The 23,220-nt window shown below is 61.2% G+C and overlaps 3 protein-coding genes across 6 annotated transcripts in view; 2 read left to right on the forward strand and 1 right to left on the reverse strand.

The window, feature by feature from the left end:
• The window catches only part of LOC105877362 (coiled-coil domain-containing protein 27), a 13,104-nt gene extending 5,563 nt beyond the window's left edge, over positions 1 to 7,541 (forward strand). The window contains exons 3-9 of the mRNA XM_076010475.1: positions 37 to 129; positions 288 to 636; positions 841 to 971; positions 3,425 to 3,502; positions 3,708 to 3,920; positions 5,828 to 5,932; positions 7,419 to 7,541. Coding sequence (XP_075866590.1) covers positions 37 to 129; positions 288 to 636; positions 841 to 971; positions 3,425 to 3,502; positions 3,708 to 3,920; positions 5,828 to 5,932; positions 7,419 to 7,541 — 1,092 coding nt within the window. The remainder of the gene's footprint in view (positions 1 to 36; positions 130 to 287; positions 637 to 840; positions 972 to 3,424; positions 3,503 to 3,707; positions 3,921 to 5,827; positions 5,933 to 7,418) is intronic.
• Positions 7,542 to 8,480: 939 nt separating this feature from the next.
• On the forward strand, positions 8,481 to 12,122 carry SMIM1 (small integral membrane protein 1 (Vel blood group)). 4 transcript variants are annotated; one of them, XM_075993364.1, is made up of 4 exons: positions 8,492 to 8,528; positions 8,776 to 8,898; positions 10,935 to 11,121; positions 11,432 to 12,122. In XM_075993364.1, exons 3-4 carry the CDS (start codon positions 11,012 to 11,014, stop codon positions 11,556 to 11,558), a joined length of 237 nt encoding a protein of 78 aa, XP_075849479.1. In that variant the 5' UTR covers positions 8,492 to 8,528; positions 8,776 to 8,898; positions 10,935 to 11,011; the 3' UTR covers positions 11,559 to 12,122. The 4 variants fall into 4 exon arrangements, with proteins under 4 accessions (XP_020136827.2, XP_075849479.1, XP_012631234.2 ...); XM_020281238.2 differs by lacking the exon at positions 8,776 to 8,898 and having other exon boundaries at positions 8,481 to 8,528; XM_012775780.3 differs by lacking the exon at positions 8,492 to 8,528 and having other exon boundaries at positions 8,535 to 8,898; positions 10,915 to 11,121.
• A 2,353-nt stretch (positions 12,123 to 14,475) lies between these two features.
• On the reverse strand, positions 14,476 to 22,982 carry LRRC47 (leucine rich repeat containing 47). Its single transcript, XM_012775778.2, has 7 exons — positions 22,318 to 22,982; positions 19,595 to 20,053; positions 18,439 to 18,555; positions 17,671 to 17,786; positions 17,401 to 17,503; positions 16,963 to 17,052; positions 14,476 to 16,804 (listed from the first exon to the last, which is right to left on the reverse strand). The coding sequence occupies exons 1-7, from the start codon at positions 22,930 to 22,932 to the stop codon at positions 16,556 to 16,558; spliced, it is 1,749 nt and encodes a 582-aa protein (XP_012631232.1). The 5' UTR covers positions 22,933 to 22,982; the 3' UTR covers positions 14,476 to 16,555.
• Positions 22,983 to 23,220: the final 238 nt, after the last annotated feature.

Raw genomic sequence — 23,220 nt, forward strand, 5'->3', positions numbered from 1 at the left:
GGCTGGAACACTGAGTGTTTGCACGGGCTCTTGCAGGAGCGCTCGGAGGTTCCGCTGAAGGGGAGCAGGCTGAGCATCCTGAGGGCCCTCCATAAAGCCAGGGAGCCGGAGCCGGCAGGCAGCAAGCAGGTGAAGGCCGCGGGGAGCAGGGCGCAGGTGTGCTGGGCCCACAGGCTGCCCGGGGCGGTGCTGAGGAGGCTCAGGCCAGGGGTGTCCCCACCTGCAGCCCTGACCCGGGGTGGCCCTCAGCCACCCTCCAGCCTGCCCAGCCCGCCTTCCCCTCCCAGATGCAGGACGAGCGCGTGGTGGCGGAGACGGGCAAGCAGCCGGAGCAGGGCAGTATCGAGGAAGAGGAGGAGGAGGGTCCGCCCAGGGAGCTGGTGGGGTCGGAGGACGCCAGGACAAAGAGTAGTGTGGGCAAGATGGTGGTTTTGGATGCGGTGGAAGAGGAGGCGGAAGAGGAGGAGAAAAGGGAGCTGCTGGAGGACGAGGAGGACGACGTCCAGAGAAAGACTTACTCCCTGAGCGACACGTTCGAGGAAGAGCTGATGGCCCAGCTGGAGGAGTACGAGCAGGTGATTCTGGAGTTCCAGTTCGAGCTGGAGGTCATCAGGACCAGATACTCCCTTGCCACAGGTAGGGCGCCGTCCTGGGGGGCGCTAGGCCTCGCCTGCCACTCCTGGGCGGAGGTGGGGCCGGTGGGGCCTGGCGCAGGAGTGGGGCTGCCCAACCCCTGCTGGGCAGCGGGGCCTGGGGCGCAGGTCACCCGGCCTCGCTCCCCGCTGCTCACGGCGCCCTCCCTCGTGCCTTGCCGCCTCCTTGCCCACGGGGCCCGCTCAGGAACGATCGCGTCTCTGCAGCGCCAAGTAGACATCCAAGAATCCCAGCTGCGAAGGATGGGCACGGAGAACCAGACGCTGCAGAAGGAGCTTCGAGAGCGGAAGCACCAGTTACAAGCCATGACAGAGAAGGTGGCTGTGCGCCTGGCAACGCTGCTGGCCTCCCTCGGGGAGGGTCGCAGAGCTGGGGTGCCCCGGGGGCCAGCCACAGCTCACACGCCCTCTGACCCCCAGGCACTGTGCCCCCCTCCCCCGTCTCAAGCATGCCCGAGGGCCCAGAGCCCCCTCCGCGCTCGGAGAGGCTGCTACACCTCTGAGCCCGGTCTTGCTGTTCTGTTGAGCATTTTTATGTTTATCACAGTTATTCATGCACGAATAGTTCCACGAGGCTTGTTAGGAAAAACAGAAGCCTCTGAGCCTGCTCCCTCTCATTTGCCCCTCGCCCAAGGCAATTGCTTTCAACTCTTCTAGCAGGTTCTTTAGGAAGCCCTCTCCCTATTGCTAAGTAGCGCTGCGCACCATGCCCATTTTGGGTTTTTCTCTATCTTCACATCATCTGATGTTTCCCTCTTTCCTCCCCTGCCCAGCACACACACAGGGGACCCTCCCATCCGCCCTCCTCCCAGTGTCATTCTGTCACAACGTCAGTGGGAGCCTGTTTTGCACGGGCGTCGCGGGGACAGTCGTTTACAGCACACACGCGCAAACGGCACAAACGTCTTGTGAAACAGTGTGGAGATTCCTGCGCCACGATTTCGAGGCTGCTGCAACCCAGATCTTCCTCTTTCTCCCTTGTTTTTGGTGGAGCACGTCCTCCAGTGGTCTTTGGAGAAAGGGTGGACGGGGGTGAAGTTTTGGGGACAGGACATGCCGGCAAATGTCCTCATCCTGCACATTCATAGAACTTGGGCTGGGTTTCCCATTCCAGTGCGGATAGCGTCTTCCTTCTGCATTACCAAGGCCTTGTCTTGCTCCGTTGTCTTCTAGCTTCAGGGTCGCTGGTGGGAAGTCCAAGGTCACCCGGATCCTTGCTCTTTCCTACGACCCGGTTCTTTTTTTTTTTTTTTTTTTTTTTTTGAGACAGAGTCTCACTTTTGTTGCCCTGGGCTACAGTGAGTGCCGTGGCGTCAGCCTAGCTCACAGCAACCTCAAACTCCTGGGCTCAAGCGATCCTCCTGCCTCAGCCTCCCAAGTAGCTGGGACTACAGGCATGCGCCACCATGCCCGGCTAATTTTTTGTATATATATTTTTAGTTGGTCAATTAATTTCTTTCTATTTTTAGTAGAGACAGGGTCTCGCTCAGGATGGTTTCGAACTCCCAACCTCGAGCAATCCGCCCGCCTCGGCCTCCCAGAGTGCTAGGATTACAGGCGTGAGCCACCGCGCCCGGCCTGGCTGAGTCAGGTGTTCTCAAACCTCACAGCGTCCGGCCCTATTGAGGGTGACCTTCCCCCCGCTGGGCTGGGCACTCAGTGGCCGTCTGGAAACTGCCATCCTTCGGCTCTGGGGTCTTCCTTTTCCTTGCGATGTTTTTATTTCCTCTGTTTTCGAGGAGTCTCCTGGCCCTCCGGTCGTTTGGCTGTTGGGCCTCCTGATCGGATCCTTTCTTCTTTCCTGTTCCCTCCCACCTTTCCTCTCCTCGTCGTCTGGACCTGCTTTCTAGAGGATTCCTTTACTTCATCGGCACCCCTCCTCTTGAGTTGTAACTTTTTTGCGTTATTTTAAATGTGCAAGATCTCCCTTCTGTTCTCTGAACGTTCCCCTCTTTCTCTCCTTTTCCGGAGCGCCCTCTTGCTGTTTCGCCATTGCGGGACCCTCTCGTCCCTGGATGACAGCGCCCGTGACAGTCCCAGCTTTGAACTTCTTTCCCGAGAGTTCCTTTTTATAAGTTTCCTTTTGGTCTCCGTCGTCTGCCCGAGAACTTTGCTCCAGCTGACTGGGATCTCCGAGCGCTCGGTGGCCGAGTGGTGCGTCTGGGCAGTTGGATGGAGAGTATTTTTAGGTCTTTCTTTGGTTTGGTCAGACTCCCCTGAAATCTAGGAAACTGGAGGCATTTCTTGCCTGGAGGGCCAAGCCCTTGTTGCTGGGGCTCTGGGAGCGTCCACGCACAGCCCCGCGTCTCCACCCTCACGTGGGCGGCGTCTCCTGACATCCGGTCCCTGCCAGGGTGGGAAAGGGCCGGTGCCCCGCAGCTCAAGGTCCGGGAGGAGCCTGGGGCCCTTAGCTTCTGAATCAACACCCCGCCGCTGCCCGCACTGTAGCCCCACGTTTGGGAGAACCCAGCACCGCCCACTTCTGAGGCTCTCGGGGACTCCAGCGTGAACCGGGCTCCTCTGAAGCCTCCCCGACCGCCGGCTTGGGGCTCAGGGTTCTTGGATGTGCAACGCCAGATGCCACTGGGCCTCTGCTTCTGACCTCCCAACTGTTCTCAGTGCTCTTTCTTCTCTCGTCTCTGGTCTTCAACAGAAATCCCGCCGCTGTCATTTTAGGGCGGTCTCGGGAGGGAGCGAAGTTACAGGCCAGTGTCCAGTCTGCTATGGCAACCTGGGAGTGCCCTGAGCCCGCCCCTCTGTCTGCCTTCCAGTTCTCCAACCTCCGAGAGGACAAGAAACACCAGGAGATGATGGGGTCCATTGAGAAGGACAACTTTCTCCTCCGGCAGGTGATGGCCTGGGCGGGGCGTGAGGGTCAGCTGGGTGAGGCGGGGCTGGAGCAGTCTTCAGTGTCGGCCCCCCTCAGCCCCGGCTGCACCCCACTGGGCAAGCCCCGGGCCACGGTCTGGTCCGCGCGGAGGGCTCTCTGCGGTGGTGGCCGGGTCCGTCCTCGGCTGGAGGACCCCAGTGAGAGTCGCCCCCGGCTCTCCCCAGCGCCTGTCGGAGCTGGAAGACATGCTCAGCAAGCGGGACCAAGTCATCTCCGAGCTGGACGCCAAGACCAGCGAGCTGCAGGCCCAGGTGGAGCAGGACCAGAACCACCTGCAGAGGTGGAGGCAGCTGCAGGAGGAGCTGCAGAGCAAGAAGGAGGCGATCGGGCAGGCGGAGCAGCAGGCCCGCGTGGCCCTGGAGAGCGCCCAGTCCAGGGTACGCGCCAGGCCCTTGCCCGGCCCTCCCCCAGGTGGTCCGGCTCCCAGCACCCGCATGCAGTGGACGTGACGCTCAAGCAACGTGGGCGGGGAGGCAGTGAGGCTGCAGCAAAGCACCCGAAACCTCACTCATCGGCAGTGGCAGGAGGGAGCCCTATGGGCGGGGGCCGCCGTGTGGGGCCCAGGCTGCGCTCTGCTAAAGGGCAGGGGTGAAAGGATTTGGACAGCCTGGTGGCAGGGGGCGAGGGCACCCCGGGACCCCCATTTATGACTGTGGAGTGTGGCTAGGGGCTTGACTGACAGGCGCTTGATTGGCAGTAAAGTCAACCCTTCCCACAAGACTGCGAGCAGCTATTGCTTTCGTGCTCACTCCACAGACAAGCAGGAGAGGACCCACACCCACCTGAGGCCCCAGACGGCTCAGAGGGGCTGCTGGGCTCGCACCCAGTGGCCGTCACTGCCACAGGAGGTGTGGCCCAGGCACAGGGGCAGCCCGGGGCCACCTGCTCAGGAGGGACCCGCGCCGGCCAGGGGAGAGTCAGGAAAGAGCCCACCTTGATTTAGAATCCGAGAGGAAGCAAGGGTGAAGCTCACACGTGTGCGGCTTTTGAAATGACATTTCCCTTCCCACCCGCCCCCACCGGGGACGCCAACCGTCACTGGCCTGTGTCCTCTCTCCTGTTTAAACCGGCCTCCTTCTGTCTGGCTGGGTCAGAGAGCGTCACTGAGGCCCCTGCACCCGCATCTCTTATGACACTGTTTCTAACTCAACAGCAGTCCCAGCGCAAATGCCTTGTGAGTGTCATTTTGTTGCCAAGCCACGTTGCTTGGGGAGAATTCTGAGGGCTCCCGCAGGACACAGTGCCGGGACTGATGCGTAAGGCCCCCGCAGGAGTGGGGAATCGAGACTGGACACCCCAGGTGACCGCCAGGCAGGGCGAGGCCCCGGTACAGGGACTAAGCCCCTCGTCCCCGTGGCGCCTCCAGCACCTGGCACAGTGCTCGGCACAGAGGGGGCAGCCAACGACTGCTGGAGAGAAGGAAGGGACCCTGCTCCTTACTCGGGGGCCCAGGGGCTTGTGACTTTCCTGCTGCCACTTCCACCCGTGCCAAGAGACAAACCAGACGTGCTCGCGTCTCGGGGGCGTTGCCCAGCCTCACGGCCTGGCTCGCACTTGGCGCCTCCGAAATCGTCAGGGTTTCTGGACGTTGAGGGCTGAGGAGCTGGGGCCAGGCCTGTTGCTGTAACTTGGGGGACCCTGTCTGAGGCTCCTGGGGCACAGGTTGGAGGGGTTTCCTCTGCAGTTTCCTGGGAGGCGTGATTAGCATGCCTCTGGGGAGGTGGGCTGCAGCCACACGCCTACAGCGATGTTTATGGCGCAAAGACCAGAAAACCTAAGGCCTGTCCACAGGGCCAGTTAGACGCTGACGCCCACAGCACCGCAGCCTCCTGGTCAGCAAGCAAAGGAGGAGGGGCCGCCAAGACGCCTGTTGAATGCCAAACGCAAGGGGCAGATGGAGCTCAAAGGACAGTCCCCTCCACCGAAGCTCCTCTGGGAAGTGGGGACGGTCCCGGGGTCGTGTGAGCATGTGCATTGTTTTGTTGTTGCTGAATTACGTGCAGGACTTACTTTTCCAATTAAAACAAAAACCAAAAAAACAGTTGTGAGGTAGGAAGTCTGTGGGCTTTGGTGCTAGGCCACCCTGGGTCTGGGTTTTGATCGGATACCTTCTCGCTCTCAGGCAGACCATACTGACCTCTCTGACCCCAACGCCCTGACAAGTGAGGGTGAGCGGTGCCTTCTTGGCCTGCAAAACGCCAGGAGGGGGTGGGAGGGTGCAGCCCAGGCACCAGGTGCTGCTCTCTGGCAAAGGCAGGTGACCGTGTCCTACCCTTGCTCACAGCTTGAGAGACTGAGGAACAAGATCATCCAGGCCACCTACAGCAGCCCTGGGGTCAAGGCCTCGAACAACGAGATCTCGGACAATGACATCCTGGAAGCCCTGCAGGTACCTCCCCGGCTAGCTGCCCCCACCCTGGAGGCCAGAGCCCAGAGATCTGCAGCCGGAGACGGGTGGGGAGGCCTGGGTTGGATTCAGGGGACCCCGCGCTCATCCTGCCCGCGTCTCCCTTTCACCGGGACCGCCAGGACCATCCTTTCTCTCTGCTCAGGCAGAGGGACCAGATCGTCCCTGAGCACGCACAGAACTGGCCAGCCTGGGCTGCTCTCAGCAAAAGTGACCAGCAGTGCCCTTTCTGAATGCCCTGGGGAGGGGACACCTGCTCCGTTCTCGGAGGTTCTCCCACAGCAGGAGCCTGGCCCCTCTGCTGGAATCGTCCCCTGCTGAGCCAGGGCCCGGCACAGACCCTCCCTTCTCGGCCTCAGCCTCCTCCCTGACCACGGGTGCCCAGGCAGAGGCTTCCAGAGTCAGGACGCTGTAGGGGATAATGCAGGCTTTGAGGTCACTGGGCAGGAGTGGGTCACCACCCACACCCTTGGGCAGCAAAGCTGTGGGCCCCTCTTTTCTCTCGGCCCTAGATGCTCCCCTCTGCCCTAGATGCTCCCCTCTGTAACCGGGGAGCATGCCTCCTGCAGGTGTCCTGGGACCCAGAGCTCTCTGTGGGGCCGAGCCCGAATACAGTCACTTCTCACCGCAGCTGCCTCTGTTCCCAAGTCCCACACTCCCTTTTGGGGGAGGGTGGCTAAGGACGCCAGCGTGCACCTGTGACCCCCCAGCACCCACGTTTCCCTGGGGCTGCTTCTGGCCCCTGTGGAGTGGGCTGGGCCTGGCCAGGATGCCCTGCAGGGCTGTAACAGTGGGGGAGGTCTCTGGCCTTGTCACTGCTGTCTGGGGAGGGGTGGAGCGGGAGAGGAGAGGAGGGAGATGGGGGAGCCAGGGAAGAACGCCTTTGCCTTCCTGCTGCTGCCTGACATGAAACAGCAACCTCGGAGGACACTGGAGAGGGATGGGTCAACCTTCCTCTGCACAGGACAGAAGGGACTTGAGGGACAGGTCTGCAGACCTCAAAGGTGTCCAGGAGTCTGGGGGTGGGGCTTACAGTGCCAGGAGCAGTGACAAGTGACATGCACTCAGCACTGCCCCTGGGAGCGAAGTGTCTCCTCCCACCTGGAGTTCTGTGACTCCATGTCTGGGTGGAGTGACAGTGACTGGGTGGGGCTTACAATGCCAGGAGCAGTGACAAGTGACATGCACTCAGCACTGCCCCTGGGAGCGAAGTGTCTCCTCCCACCTGGAGTTCTGTGACTCCATGTCTGGGTGGAGTGACAGACATTTAGACCACAGAAATCTGCAAATGCCACAAAGCAGAGCTGTTTTGCTTCCCTCCCCCGAGAGCCAGTTGTAGCTGTTTCCCAGCACACCACTGCTACAGGGAGCCCTCCTGGGGAGGAAGGGGTGGCGTCCCGGGCAGCCAGCCTGGATGCCCCAGTGGGGACTTGGGACGATCACCGTGACGGCTGTGCTTCTTGTCCAGAGGATCATCACGGAGAGAACTGACTACTACAACCAGCTGAAGCAGAAAGGGGTCAGAGTGCTTCCCCTGCACCAGTCCGACACCTCCTTGCCCGGCAAGACCAAGAAGGGGGCCCCCAAGTAGGCCCAGCCAGGCTCCCTGGATGTGGTCAGCCCCGCAGAGGCCTGGACCCAGCTGGGAACAGCCGTCCCTGACCGTGTCCTGCTCTCTGACTCAGAATTAAACCTTGGCGTTCGTTGGCACCGTCTCACCTTTTTCTCAACTAGGACCCACATAGGGGCTAACCATCTTCTGCAGCCTTGGGTTACATCCACACCCCTGTCACTGGGGGAGGCACCCGCTGCAGGAGGCCAGAGACAGGGTGCTCATCCCAGCTCAGCTTAGACGGGACACTGTCCCCACTCCTGCCCGCTGGGAGGGGTCTGGACCCCCCCTCCCGCCGTGGGGGCTGCTGGCTGGGGCGCTCTGGCTGGGGGGCCCACTTGGAAGACGGGTTCCGACCCATCTGCTCCTGGAAGGGAAGCCTGTGCGGAGACTTGTGTCTGGTCACCGACGTTTCCCCGGTGTCCACGTTGCACACTGCGGGGTCCCGGCACGCAACTGCCTGCTAAGGAAGGAATCCGCCCCGCACCTTCCCGCTCCTCACCCCACGTGTGCACGCGCCCTTCCCGCAGCAACGGGCGCCAGCGTGGGCCACTCGCAGGCGCCGCGCCCCTCCCGCCTGCGCCCTCGGAGCCCCCAGGAGGATGGTCCCCGCGTCTGGGTGCCCGGTCCCCGCGCTCCGGGCAGAGGGGCGGGGGCCCCGCTGAGCCTCTGCGCGTCCGGGGTGCAGACCAGGAACGGCGGATCCTCCGGTAGCCTCGCCGGCCGGGACCCCGCAACACTCCGGGACCCGCTGAGTCGGGGGCCGGGGAGCCTCGCGCCCACTGGCCCCGGCCCCGCCGACTGCTCTCCGCACGGGCCCCGCCCCCAGGTTAGCCCCGCCCCCGTCTTAGCCCCTCCCCGGCCGACTGCTCTCCGCACGGCCCCGCCCCCGGGTTAGCCCCGCCCTGCCCCGCCCCCGGCCGGCCCCGAGACGCGTCTGCGCAGCGGCGGGGGGCGCGGGCGCAGGTGAGCCGTGCGGGGTTCTCCGAAGCGTCCCGGTGCGGCCGGCCGGCGGGGGCGGTGGGCCTGGGCGCAGGCTCTGGCCCGCGGGCCCCCAGGCCGCCCCCGGCCGCCCGCAGAGGCGCCGCCAGGCCCACAGCTGCCCGCCCAGCTCCTGGCGAGCGCCCGGGACAGCCGCGGGGCCACTTTCCCTTCCCGGACCCTGGCGGGGCCGCTGTCCTCTCCACCTTTTTTTTTTTTAAAAAATGTTAAGGCTTGAGGCCTCTGCCGCACCTCAGAGCCCGACCTGCCCTGCTGGGAGGAGGCGAGGTCCGCTGGCCAGGCCCTGACCGCGCCCCGGCCCGGAGGCTTCAGCCCCCACGCGGGAATCTCCCTTGTAAGTGTGGGGCGCTCGGAGGCGCTGTGGGCGAAGGGGGCTGCGTGTGAGCCACTGTGTGCCAAGAACTTCCGGGCTCACACCCCTAGGAGGTGCTGGGACCCCCCCCCCCCCCCCCGAGGCTCCCAGGGCTTGGAGGGCTTCCCTGACAGGCTCCCCCTGCCACACCTGTGCCTGCCATGTGTCCTTGGGCAGATGACTGAGCCAGTGAGTGAGGGAAGCCCTCGAGAGCCCAGTTCTGGGCACCCCACTAGCTTTGGTGGCTTTGTCCACCAGGATGACTTGAGAGCCACATATTCTACGTCAGTCATCGAGTAACAGGAACTCGCTACTCTGGGCTTGGACAAATTGGGGTTGACATGGGGTTCACATGGAGAAGCCCATAGGTGGGCAGTTGCTGGTTGGATTTGGAGATCCGGCGTTATCAGGGCTGATGTTGCTTGGATGTCCGGGTAGCAAGGCGGCTGCTGCAGCTCCAGCCATCATGTCAAGGCAGCAAGGAGGTGGCTACAGTTTCTTTCATGGAAGCAAAAACTCCCCCGTCCCCCTGTTGTACTCAGGCCCTTTGCCCACAGCTGGGTGGGTGCCTTGGGAAGGCAGGGCCTGAGGGTATTTAGCCTGGGTCATAGCTGTCTCCTGGGGCTGGCGTATTGCTGCCGGGACAAGACTGGATTCTGCCCACCAGCAGGGAGGGGAACCTCTGGTAGGCAGCTGACCGCGGGTTGGCCAATAGCCGCGGGTTGGCCAATAGCCGACTCCTCAACACGCTGGGAAAGCACAACCTTAACTCCTGGCTCCCCCTCCCCCGCCTGAGGGACAGCAGGAGGGCGCCCCCCTGAAGCCAGGCCTTGTGGCTCTGGGACACCTCCCTTCTCCCCCTGCTTGCCCGGCTTTGGGGAGGGCAAGCACAGCGTGCCGTGCCAGGAGTTTCGGGGTTGGCTTCTTGCAGGTCAGTAGCCCACCTGCCTTTAAGCCTGTGTGTGCAGGATTACCTGGGAGAAAGGTCACTCTTCCCCGCCGCCGGGCGGGGTGGGGTGGGGTGGGGGGAGTCTGCAGCTGCCTGCCCGAGCACCCGCACAGCTGGGGCCAGATGCTGTGAGGGGACACTGGGGGCCCAGCAGACGGGAGATCCAACCCCAACCCCACAGCCTGGGTGGGGGCCCCAACACAGGTCCAGGGCCAACGGGAGGCTCCGTGTGGAGCACCCGGCACGGGCCTGCGGGCAGCCAGCAGTGGGACACGTGACAGCCGTGTTACTGCTCTGCTCTGCGAGTCCCCACTTCAGTCCCGACTCCTCTGCCTCTCCAGGCACTTGGGGTGCCTGGCACGGTGACCAGGGGGTTGGAGCCCAGCAGGGAGCTGGCTCCCCTCCTGCACCCGGCACCCACCGGGTCCCACTGCCTTCCTACCCCTGATGGGCCCAGCACTTAGCACAGTGTGACCCCCAAGCCCCGGGGACACCAGGCGGTGGTGGGGGGAGGGGCCACACTGCACAGGCTGAGGACACAGCTGCTGGGTTGCCGGGCCAGCGGGGCCAGCCGGGGCCTCCTCCCTAGACAGAGAGCGGTCTGGTCTGGCCTGGCCGTGCCAGCCGCCATCCCCAGGTCTCCCACCGGGCCCTGCCCATCCCTCTCCTTGCCAGCCTGCCCAGGGGCCAGTGGGGGCAGTGCTGGGGCCTCACCTGGCAGGGTCGAGGAGGAACTTATCAGGGCTGCCCGCAGCCTGGGCTCACTGAGGGTGGCACCAGCTGTGAGGCCTCCTCTGATAAAGGAAGGGGGGGGAGGAAGGCCCTGAGGGGAGGGGTGGCCTTGGGGGAGGGGGAGGGGCAGCCAACAGGAGGCCTCACATTCCTGAGGTCAGGGCTGGGCCACTTCTCAGCCTAGCTGGGTCGGAATTCCTCCTTGGCCTTCCTTGTCTTGCTGGTGCGGCCCTGGGCAACTGCTTAAGCACTCTGCAGCTAGGTTACCCACTAGGTCAGATGATACTATGCAGTGAGGACCCCCTCCCCATCCCCAGGCTGACCCTGTGCTTTGCAGCAAAGTCAGAGCCTCGACGCCTGCCTCAGTCTCCCCACCCGTGAAGGCTTCCGCCCCTCCCGCCGCAGCCCTGCAGCATGCAGCCCCCAGAGAGCAGCGTCCACTACAGCAGGTGGGATGACAGCAGCCAGGACCAAGTCAGCATGGCGGCCGTGTCCAGCACCGAGGAGCCCTCGTGCTGCCAGAGGTGAGGGGGCCTGGGAGGAGGAGCCCTGCTGGCCCCAGCAGGCTGGTCACTCCCTGTGTAGACACCTGCCTTGTCCCTGCTGCCCGCCTCATCTGGCCACGGTGCCCAGCCCTCTGCTGCATCCGGGCTGACTGCCCAGGGCCCTCCTCCAGACCCTGCTGGCTGCCTGCCCTCAGGACCACCTGCACTGGGGCCCACTTGCCCCGGGACCCACCCTCCCCCTGACCCAGCCCAACCCCCCCGCAGTCCACTCAGGGGGACCCTCCTGCACCCTGACCTGGGGCTCACCTCCAGGTGGTTCTCCCCCTAGGATCTCTCGGAAGCTGTGTAGCGGCAAGCTGGGGGTCACCATGAAGGTGCTGGGCGGAGTGGTCCTCTTCTGGGTCATCTTCATCCTGGGCTACGTCACCGGCTACTACGTGCACAAGTGCAAATGAGGGTGGCCCTTGTGCGCACTCAGGGCTGGCTGCCCACGCTTTAGGGCACAGGCTTGGAGGGACACCCTGTATACGCGGACCCCCCTATATACACATACTCCATAACACAGACCCCCCCATATACACAGACTGTCACATAAAGACCCCCAAATATACAGATGCCCCATATGAACACGCCCCGGTGACAAAGACCCCCGTATACACAGACCCCTCTCATATACGTGGGCCCGGAGGCAGACAGTGCACAGGCACATGCGCTGGCAGCCAGGCTCATGAGGACACCAGGGGCACGGCTGTCACAGGCCCAACACGGGGGTGCACACACCTCGCAGCACACAAGTCCTTTAACCACTTCGGTGCCAGCGTCAACTATCGTCGACAGCCACAGAGGACCGCGCGCAGCCGAGCGTCGACTTTAGCCGACAGCCGTGATGGGACTTTTCTAATTTTTCATTTATCAAAATAAAATTGTGAACATTTAAAAATAACCTAATGAAAACATATATGTATATGTTACCTATTCTGATTTACATGACAAGTAAAGCTGACTGTAAAGTAAAAGAAGCTTTCAGTGCTTTAAAGCTTTCCTGATCACACAAGAGCAAAACCGATGCGTCGTCAATGCACAGCACAGACTACGGTGCGGACTGTGAGTGCCGGCTGTGGGCGAGGTGTCGCGGCCGGTGAGCGCCATGCTGAAGTGGTTAAAGGACCGAGAGACAAACCCTAGCACGTACCACCACCCCTCAAAGGCACACGTGGCTGGGAGAGCTGGTCCCAGCTTCAGCAGAAGTTGCAGGACATGCCCAGGCCAGGCCCTGAGGCCCAAGGCCCTGGCCACAGCAGGTGGCCGACCTGTCCAAGCCCAGGGCCCAGGCCTTTCCTTTGTCGAGGCTGGGATGAGGGGTGCCCTCTGCAGACACCCCAAGCCCACCTCCCTGATGGCCCCCAGGGCGGGGTCCTTCCCCGTTTTCCTCCGTGTGCGGCCTGTGCAGAGCTGTCCAGGCCCTTCTCACTCCCGGTTGTGCAAGGATGGCTCCAGCGGGGGCTGGGTCCCCACCCACCCTTCCCCTGGGGACTGAGAGCAGCCCTGGAAGGTGCTTCCTGCACAGAGCCGGGAGGGGGCCTTGGCCCTTGCTTCCGGGCTGCCCACCTCGCTGGCTTGGCTGTGTCCCCCCGGGGGCCGCCACTGCCAGGGAGGACCCTGGTCTGCCTCTGCTCTGTCAGCAGGCCTGAGCCTGGGCAGAGGCATCATTAAACGTCCGCTGGATGAACTTCGGCCAGGTGTGGCCCCATGTGACTCTCGTAGGCCTATGGGATGGCCTTGTTCCTCCTGGGCAGGACCCCTGTCTGGCACTCAGCCTTGGAACCTGCCCCCTCCTGGCTGGGCCTTCTGGTGAGGACAGGGGCAGGCCTGAGGGCCAAGATGTGGCTGGACCTGTTCCCACTCTGGGGCCACCCGTGCTGGCCACCCCTGAGCCTCCAGTCCCTCTCCCTGGCCACCTGTCCCAGCCTCCGCGCTCTCAGCAGATGCTCCCCTGGGCCGCACACTTGGCCCTCGCCTACCCCAAAGTCTGCCTCGGGCCCTGCAGACCCTGGCCAGAAACACCCCTTTAGGGAAGTGTTCCTCACCCCAGGGTAGGGGTGGGAGACATGGGCAGCCAGTGTCCTCACGGCACGGAGAAGGGAGGCTGCGGGGTGAGATCGTCGTCAGGAGGCTGAGGCTACACTCACCCCCAGGCCAGGAGCCCTCCCAGTGCTCCTCGCTGCGCCGGTCAAGTAAACGGAGGGGCTTGGCCAGGGTGGGCTGGCAGCAGAGACTCCCCATCCCACCCACCTTTAGGGAGAGCAGGCCCACCTGAGGTCTGCCCGGGGCCAGAGGCCCGCTGTCCACTGCCCCAAGGCCCTGGCTGGGACGCTGAGGGGCAGTCCTGGGCTGGGGTCTCCAAGTGATGGTGCGTCGTTGGGAGCCCGCTGCGGGTCAGGGCAGTCTCTGGGCCACTGCCCACCCCTGCGTTGAGGCCCGGGAGGGCAGCTGGAGGCCTTCCCTGGGGCTGTGAACATGTGACAGAGGCTGCATGGCCTCCAGTGGGCTCTGGAGGTCCAGGGCTGGGCCTCTCCAAGGCCTGGGGGGCTCCGGCCAGGAGCCCAGTGAGGGCACAGGACAGAGGGAGGAGGGGTGCCTGGCCTAGCCTGGAAGGAGGGGACGTGACCTGGGAGTTTCTCCAGCTGGTGTGGCACTCGCAGGTGACACCCATGTGTCCTCGCACAGGCTCCTCCCCACCTGGTCAGTGGTGCTGCAGCAGAAGGCAGAGGCTGACACGGGGGTCTGCCCCAGACTCGGCCAGCGCACCCTGGGCCCACCCCTGGCAGATGCCCGGCGTGTTCAGCCGGGGACTCCCCTACCAGCCCCTGGCGGGAAGGCTCATTGGCTAGGCACACAGGTTGCCCACAGCTCCACTCAAGCTGCCTCAAGTGACCTCAGGCCCCATCCAGAGCCTGGAATGGCCAGGGTGGCGGCAGTGGCTCCGACCCACCCCTGGAGCTGTATGCTGGGGCTGGACACCGTCACAAGTCCTGGGCTTGGGAGCAGATGGGACAGGACCCTGCCAAGTGGCCACCCGGCCTCTCCTCCCAGGAGGATCTGCGGGGCAGGCTGGGTGCCCGGGCTTCTCTGCATGTGCCACCAGGCGAGTGTCCCCTGTGCCGCAGGCAGGGGCAGGCGAGGACACGGGCTTCTGTGACAGCAGTGAGGTGCCCCTCGAGTCCTGCTGGCAAGATCTGGGCTGGCGCACTGGGCAGTACTGCCCTCAGCTTCCCCACTTGTAAACCGCCACTGGGCTAGAGTGGACTTTTATGACGCTGCCAGCAGGGACCTCGGGACATACTGGTGGGGAAGGACCACTGGCCAAGGAGCTGAGATGTTATGAAATGTTTTTATTAGCAGTCAGATGGGCAAGAAAAAGAACCTCAAAGCGGTTTCTGCTGCAAGTTAAATATGTCTCCAAAATCAAACACATAACCGCCGCATCAGGAACGAGCATGGCAGGAGCTGGTGGCTTGTCATCAGTGAGGTGGTATCTGTTGCAATGAGGCGCTGAGCCCTCAGTCCCCGGGTGCCAAGAGGGCCTCTCACCGTCCCGTGCTGTACTGGGCCATGCAGAGAAGGGCGACCCCCGGAGCGACTATCCGTGGCCCCCAGGTGCTGAGCTCAGGCAGAGTCCTGGCCTGGGAATGCTGCCTCAGCCTCCAGCCTTGACTGCTCAACAGAGCGTCAGGAAATGACAAGCCGGGGCCACCAACACATGCAGACATGGGGTGGGTTTGGGGGCAACAACACAGAGACAGCAAAGCTGGCGTCTGCCGTAGCTGGCCAGGCGCGGAGCTCAGCAGCCCCCCAGCGGGACTGACGGAAGGCCTGGTGGTGACCTGGCGACAGGGCGGGGTCTCGAGGCGGCCCAGCCTGTGTCGTACAGGCTATGGACAAAGCACCGAGCACTGTCAGTTTGCCCACCGCCTGAAACCCCAGGCCTCTCTGGTCTGGGCTCTTGCAAATGCTCCAAAAAATCATCGGTCATTTCTACAGAACACAGAAATTATCCTTTTAGGTCAAAAACCACTGAACAGGAGACAAACGGTGTCATTAACAAACAACAGCAGGACAGGCAGTTTCGCACGCGGCAGCCAGGTTGTAAGGCAATGGGGCAGTGAAAGCCACCTCCTCTGGGGCTGGCCGGGTCCTCAGGACCCAGGCGCACTCTGCCTCCAGGGAGGGTGTGTGCGTGTGCTCCGGCACATGCACGAGACATGCAAAGACACAGATGGTCCATGACCGGAGACACACAAAACTGGAAACGTCTAGAATATAAAATGCTGAAGAACCACTCCTTTGGCATGTGCTCACTATGATTTTTGGCTTGAAAACCTACATGTCCTCTGGTCACTGCCATTGTCCCTCGGCTGGCTGACAACTACTTACCAACCAACAGAGCCGGTTGAACCTGCACGTCCACCTGGGGGGGGGGGGTTCTGTCTGTCACGGGTGCTACTGCGCAAAGGATGAACCTCCCGGCAGCCCCCACCTCTGCGCGGCCCCACAGCACCAGGCCAAGTCCTGCTGCAGCCTCCAGACCCGGGGGCCGCCTGCCGGAGGGTTGGAAGCGTCTCTACCCCCGCTGCAGCACTCCGACAGCACTTCTAAGAAAAGTAATTCTGCCAACTCTAAAGTCACATTAAAAAAACCTGTTTTTGTAGAAAGATTATGATCACTGCAAGCTTGAAAACACAATGTCCTTGCACATTTCCAAGCTCCAAACGGGCACAATATGATTTAAACAGATGCTACATCATAGAAAAATGATTGTGCAGTTCAAGAAAGTACACGGCAGTCAGCTTCCCAATTTGTAACCGGATACTCAAATCGATTACAGTCGTGCGTCGCTGAGTGTGGAAATGCCCTCAGAAATGTTCAGTGTTGTGTGAACACCATACCGTGTACTTACACAAACCAGACGGCATGTCTTTTTATTTATCTATGTTTTTTCATATGGAAAACCAAATGCCCCAGCACCATGACTGACTGTCAGCCGAGTCCCACACTTGGTCTGCAGTGTCAGCATCGAGGGCCACCTGTCAGGTCTGTCTACACAGCAGGCTCCACCACCATCACGGACCAAAACATTGCTATGCGGCGCACGACTGTACAGTGTTTTTTCCTGAAGTGGAGTTATTTGCTGTGTGTCTACATGATTCAGAACATTTTGAACAGTTAATTCCGATGTTTAGATAATTTAGTGAAAAACGGTAAGATCGGTTTGGTGCCGTAATGACAACATAGCATCACTCACGACAGAGTCATCTGGAAAAACAGAACAAAGAACACATACATACATCTCAAAGAACACGGAGGTGAAAACGAGGATGATGTCACCACGTAGAGACCTCTGTGAAACGGGCGAGACACACAGGGAGCTGCTGGGCAGAGCGCGTCCTGGCCGTCAGCGGACGACGGTCACGTGGGGGGCGGCGGTGGCCAGGTCGGCCTTGGAGGGGTACACGACCCTCAGGCCCCCCTCCAGGTCCACCACCCGGACCTGCTCCACCACCAGCAGCGACTGCCCGTCCTTCCCGGCAGCTGGGTTTGTTCTGGGACCCGAAGGCTGTCCAGAAACTGCGTCAGCTTCGGTATCTGAGAGTGCTCCTTCCTCTTTATTTTCCAAAGTAAATTTGTTCATTTCTGCCATTTTCTGTAAAGGAAAATATCTTTTTTAACCTAGGGAGGAGAGGTGACCCAGGGAAGACATGTGTAACCTGGTGCCACAGGCAGGAGGCGGCCCGGCCGCGCAGCCCGGCGGGAAGACGCGGAGCAGACCGCCGAGTGCCAGGAGACGCGGGGCTCGCTCACCAGAATGAGGGCGTCCATGACATCTTTACAGATCTGCAGGCTCGTGGCACTTGTCACTTCCAGGAACAAATCAGAAGTTGTTTTCTTAATCTTAAAAAAAATGAGAGATTTCAGAAAATAAAGTTACTGAAAGTAGACAACAGCAACTGCAACATTTATCCTGGAGAAAAATCTTATAAAACAGTCTCGTAGAAGCCAAGACTGCCCCTTTCCTAAGGAGAGATACAAACTGGGACGCCAAGCGCCCGACCACCCCCAGCTACCGCGAAGCACAGACCAGGCACGGTGACGCGTGCTCCGAGGAGCCAGGGCCCGCCCTGCGGGCGGCCTGCGTTTCCCACCGCACTCCACAGTGGGACCGCTGATAGAGCAAACACTCGTTTTCACTCTGCACAGAACAGCCCGGAAGACACAGCGCGCTCAAGCGCACCGCCCCACCTTTGTCTTCTCGCTGTTTGTTATGGGCGGGAACGAGATCACGTCGCCGTCCGCGTCCACAAGACAAGGGAAATTTTCTTTTCCATCCAGCAAGTGAAGGTACCTGTGTGGGAAGAAACATAAATCAAAGGCATGACTGTCAACAACACACCTAATGGATGTGCTGCACACACGGGAAGTTCTTTAGACACATTAAGTGTAACGTCAAGGGCGCACGTTCAACGGGCTTCAGAGAACGACGTTCCGAAGCCCGAGTCTGCACAGACCGACCTGTGCAGGCCCGAGACGCTCTGCCGCTTCTTCTGCTTCCGCTGCTCCTCCGCCTCCAGCTGCAGCTGCCGCACCAGCTCCTTGGCCTTGGCTTCCCTCCGCCCCAAGGGGACGATCTATCGGGCAGAAACCCACAGACTCCCCTAGGACCACAGGCACGGAGCCCGCCGGTCCTAACCCTAACCCTCTCGTCCATCTCTACGACAGGGAGGGGCTGACCGCCTCACCCCACGTGACCACATGACAAGAAGCCATATGCAGGCTGTCTTCAGAGGTCGGGTGGGGATCTGCCGTCCAAACACTCGCATACTTCTGAAGCCGAGCTTAAGCCTAAACCAGCCGGCTGATGCGTAACTGGGTTTCCAAAGATCTGTCTGATCTCAGTAGAGACAGGCTGGCAGGGGACCCCCCACCACCCAGGGATGCGGTGCACTGTGCAGAATTCAACACCCAAGAACGGCATCGCGACACAGCAACTCACGCTAAGGTCAACGCCACATTAGGGGTTTTGCAAGTGGGATATAAACGAAAATTTTTGGTTAAAAGTTAGTGCACAAACGAAGGAAACCCCTTTCAAATGACCGCCTGCTTTGCTGGCTATTCCGAAGAGTCATGCAATTGCTTTCAAAAGTAACTGCAGATGTGGCCTGTTTTATTATCTCCTTCCTCGGCTTTGCTAGCAGCAGTGTCAGAGTCTACTTTAAAATGCTTGGCTCGGCCACCAGAATATGCGTCTCTGGAGAGACACCACGGCAAGCGCTGTGGCACCTTGAGGTCCTGCGGCGGCCGGGCTCCGTACAGCAGGGGCCCTTTGACCGTGTGGAGGTCGTGGGTTGCCATGGTGGCCGCTGTCCGCTTCTCACACAGATCTTCGTGGAGCTTGGTCTAAAACACAAAAGCAAAGACAAGCAAAGCTTTCGTTTGCCCTGAACCATGGCCAGGAGTCTGCATTAGACCCTCACCCAGGCCTGCATGGCGGGGGACCCTCCCGATCCTCAGGCCTCTCCACATCACCAACCTTGTCACCTGCCTTTACAAAACAGCTCTTTCCCTGACTCCTGGCCAAACAAGTTTTTTGTGGAATTGTCATCAGAAAGCTATCTTATCTGTTTAACAGCAGAATTTCTCTAATTCTAAAACACAATAATTGAGATTTCAAAGAGCCCATCTTGAACTAAAATTTAGCACTGAATAAATATAAGATTTTAAAATGAAAAATCACCTTAGCATGTTTTTTTCCCAAAATGCTGGTTTTTAAGTTCTAAAACCCTGTTTGATTCCTCCCCAAACTGCAAGGGCTCCGAGGACAGCAACACGGGGCTTCCACGAGGCCGGGCTGCCTCCCGGGAACACTGGGGCTCCCCCCACCCTTTCTTTTCACCTCTGTGAAAAGCTGGGCAGGCGTGACAGAAACAGAACAGACTGGGAAGGCAGTCTGGCCAAAACCTAAACAAAAACTAAACAATTCACGTAAGAATGTGCTGGCAAAAGTTGATGATTTGAATGCTATCTAAAACCAAATGTATATTTATTTGCAGACCTCTGGAAATCTACCAAAGTATCAGCGGACTTAAGCAGTGCCAACTTTCAGCGGTAATAAAGCTGTATGCAGTAACGAGGATGAACTATGAACAATGTCCCTGGAGGAGCAGAGGGCGGAGGGTGCTGTCGATGGCCGGCTCACCCGCTTCCCCAAGCCCCTGCTGTGGACTTAGGACGGGCCATGAGGCCTCCTGGGCCAGCAGGGCGGATCCTCCCTTGAGCCTTCCTCACCGACACCCCTCTGTTCCGGTTTTCAAAGTGAGGAAACTGAGGCACGCGGACACCCTGCTGAGCCCCGCACCCTAGGCCTCTCCCTCGGACGTGCTGGCCGGAGGCATCCCGCTGGCCACACCCTCACCCCCTGAGCATCCCATGCACCCACCTGTGCGGCGAGGAACCGCTTGAGTGCGTTTCCGGGCTGCAGGTCCATGCCCCGCACGATGGCCCCTACGATGTAGGGCCGCACGTCCCTGACCTCAGGGCTCACCCTGACCGTCAGGGGCGCCGGGTTTTCAGAGACGTGCAGGACCCTGAGCAGCAGCCGACCTACATCTCCCGTGTCCGGCTCAGCCCCCTCACCGCCGTCCCGCCTGGGCTTCCTCTCCCGCCTCTTCCTGCGGCTCTCGTCCTTCTCCGCGCCTTCGCGGCCCCGGCCCTTCCCACAGCCGCGGCGTCCGGCCCGCAGGTACTCCAGGATGGACCGGGTCTGGCAGTCGCCGAGCATCTTCTCCAGCCGCTTGTCTCGGAGCTTGTTCCCCCGGAAGTTGATTTCCTTGAGCTTGGGGCAGTCGGCAAGCTCGGCCGGGATTTCGCTTAACTGGTTATTGGAGAGGTCCAGCGTCTATGAAGAGAAACCAAGGACTCCTCAGACGACCTGGACTCCGGGAAGAGACCCCAAGGCTGTGACACCGTGCATCTGTGACTTCCCCCAACTCTGGACCCCGCAAGGACGTCACTGTCCAGGGAGCTCCTCCAATGGGAAGGAGTCAGCAACATGACCACAACCTCTGTGAAGCCTCTTTCTGACTCACACACCTCACGCCTGTAGTTTGATTACAAGTTGGGTACCACAGCGACATTTGGACCAGTCGTTAGGTTAGAGAAAGAGAGGTGGCAAGGGAAAGGGATGTCTGGTTATAAAACGTGAGCTCACTCCAGGAGCAAGTCAGTACTGCTTCAGGTGGGCAACAGGATCCCAAAACAGTGCTAAGATTTTTTAAAAAATTAAACAAGCTATTAATTAAAAGAAGAAATACAGCAATATCTCCAAACAGCATCACTCTTTCTCACACCGAGGCTCGAGGTCACCAGCAAATGCGCGTAGCTCTCACGTGTCACGTGGGAAAGAAAACATGACTTGGCTTCACTGGGGATGGGAACCCCTTTCTCTCACCCAGGAGAGGGCCTGGGCCACCCAGGAAGCCCCTTGGCCCATGAGAAAGTGCTTCCTGTCACTGTCACAGATCAGAGGCAACAAAACGTGCAGCTGGCATCCCAGATGACACGGACAGCAGAGCAGCACCGTCCGCATTCACAGGGCGTCCTTCGAGCCTGGGCAGGGCAGGAGGGCTGCTCACAACAGCAGTAGCAGCAGCCTCCCTACCGTCCCCTCTGCCAGGGGTGGCCCGGCTCCCCGTTTCCTGATCTGGTGCCCAGGCAACTGTCCCAGCAGCAGCCTCAGCCCAAGTTAGGCACAGGATCACACGCTTCTTTCCCACATTCCTCTGGGGCTACTGGGAAGCTGCCGATGGCCCTGCTGGGCTATGCTAACCCCAGACCCTCTGTGAGAGCCCCAAGACAAGGCAACATTGCATGGGCCACCCTGAATTCAGCGCTGACACTCAGTCTGTGTGGCCAGCAAGTGCTGGTCACACTGGGATGGAGGAGAGAGGCGGGGGTGGGGGTTGGATTTAATTCTGAACAGAGAGGAGTCGGGGGCTCCAGTGACTCAGAAGACTCCATCTGCTTGGGCTGGTACGAGGATAAGCGTGGCGGGACTGTCAAGCCCCAAGTGGAGGAGACCAGAGAGGAATCTGTGGGAGCTTCTGCCTCAAGCAATCAGGCTGCTCAGAGCCCCCAAAGGGACAGCAGAGAGGAAGAAAGGGGATGCCGTGAAAGCCAAACAGGATCAGTGTAAAAGAGGGAACAGTGCCCTGCAGGATCGGAGAAAGGCTGGTGGCTCAGACAAACCCAGCAGAACTGTCACCACTTTGTGCCTTCCAGGCAGGATGGGTTGCAGCGGGTGGAGGGGCCTCAGCTCAGGCCTCCCTCCCATCCTGCCAGGCACAAGGCAGGGCCTGGCTGCCACGGGAATCTGGGTGGCCTGGCAGAACATCACGAGCTGTATCGTCCCCAGTTTCCCCAGCCAGCACGCTCCCCACCCTCTCTCAGAGCCCTGACTCCAGCGTGTCACAACAAGTCTGGGCTATACAGCAGCAGGGTGGAACCAGCTGGGGCCGCCAGCTCAACAGCATGGCATGGCTGCCTGAGAGCCACATGAAGGCCAGGTGAGAGGTCCCCGTGCAGCAGGCTGTCCACAGCTGTGTGCACCCGCCAGCTCTGGAGACTTCTGGCTGCCCTAAGGGATTCAGGTCAATAGGCCTGAGAGCTCCACTGGGGTGAAGCCTCATTACTACATGAAACCCCAGCCAGTGGGGTGTTCTTGCCTCCACCGGCCCCAGGCACGTCACATCAGGCCTGGAAAGCAGCAGAGGCTGGGGCAGCTTCAAGTCTGCGACCTATTCAGAAAGTTTTCCCAAGAAGGGCCAAGTGGGCTTCTTTCAGGGACAAGAGGGAACCGCTAAAGATCTGAGGGGCATGCCCAGTTTGCTAACAGTGATGAACTGGCGTGGCAAGTGTGGAAGTCCAGGTGCAAATGCAATTGCGGTGGCAGTTCAGAGATCACCGAGTGTGTGACTCTGGTCAGGTGGAGGGGGAGTTGGGGACGACCTCCTAGAGATGATGCCACTAGAGCTGGCTCCTTCTGGCACAACAAGAATTCCCCAGGCCCAGGGCGTCACCGGGGATAGCTCAGCCCCGAAAGGGGTTCCCTCTCCGGGGCTACTGCAAGCCCCATCCCACCCTGCCCGGGCAGCCCCCGCTGACCTTAAGCGAGGCCAGGTGGGCAATGTCGGGGCTGAGCTCTCGCAGGCAGTTGTCAGCAGCCGCCAGTTCGCTGAGCAGGGGCAGCGCGCCGGGGCTGAAGAACGCGGCAGGGAAGGAGTCCAGGCAATTGCCGGTGAGGTTGAGGCTCTGCAGGCGCGGGGCGCAGCGCGCCAGGTCGGCGGGCAGCTCGCGTAGCCGGTTGCCGCTGAGGTTGAGGCTCTGCAGCTGCGGGAGGCCCGGCGGCTCGGCAGGGCCCAGGCCCTGGCCCGGCGGCAGCGCCTCCAGCGCGTTGCCCGACAGGTCGAGCACCCGCAGGGCGGGCAGCGGCCCGAGCTCCGGGCTCAGGCCGGGGCCCAGCGCGTTGCACCGGAGCACCAGGCTGTGCAGCTGCGGCAGGCCCTGTGCCAGGCCCGGCCCCGGCGCGCGCAAGCTCCCGCAGCCGCTCACTTCCAGGTAGTGCAGCAGCGGCAGGGTGAAGAGCCGCGGCGGCAGCCGCCCGCCGGCCGCCCGCACCCGCTCCTCCAGCCCGGGCCCGGTCAGCAGCAGCTCCCGCCGCCGCTCCCGCTCCGCCAGCTCCAGCTCCGGCCAAGCCTCCGACACGGCCGCCGCCGCCATCGCGCTGCAGCCGCCCACAGCCACCCTCCCCGGGCGCTTCCGGGGCGCAGCGTATCACTTCCGTTCTGCGCCGGAAGAGGCCATAGAGAACACGCCCGGCCGCTAGCGAGCCGCAGTGTGTGCCATAGAGAAGAGGGTCTTCCGTCGCGAGCGGCCTGGGCCTCCCATGGGGCGGGGTTGGGTCGGCTCGTTTCGCTGGGGAAGTTCTGCACGTTTCCTGGACGTGACGGGCGGGACGGCCCCTCGGCGCCCGGCTGTGAGCTCTCCGCTGGCCACCCTCGCCGCGGC

Source organism: Microcebus murinus, chromosome 2 (genome assembly GCF_040939455.1).
Source record: "Microcebus murinus isolate Inina chromosome 2, M.murinus_Inina_mat1.0, whole genome shotgun sequence".
Classification (NCBI taxonomy): domain Eukaryota; kingdom Metazoa; phylum Chordata; class Mammalia; order Primates; family Cheirogaleidae; genus Microcebus; species Microcebus murinus.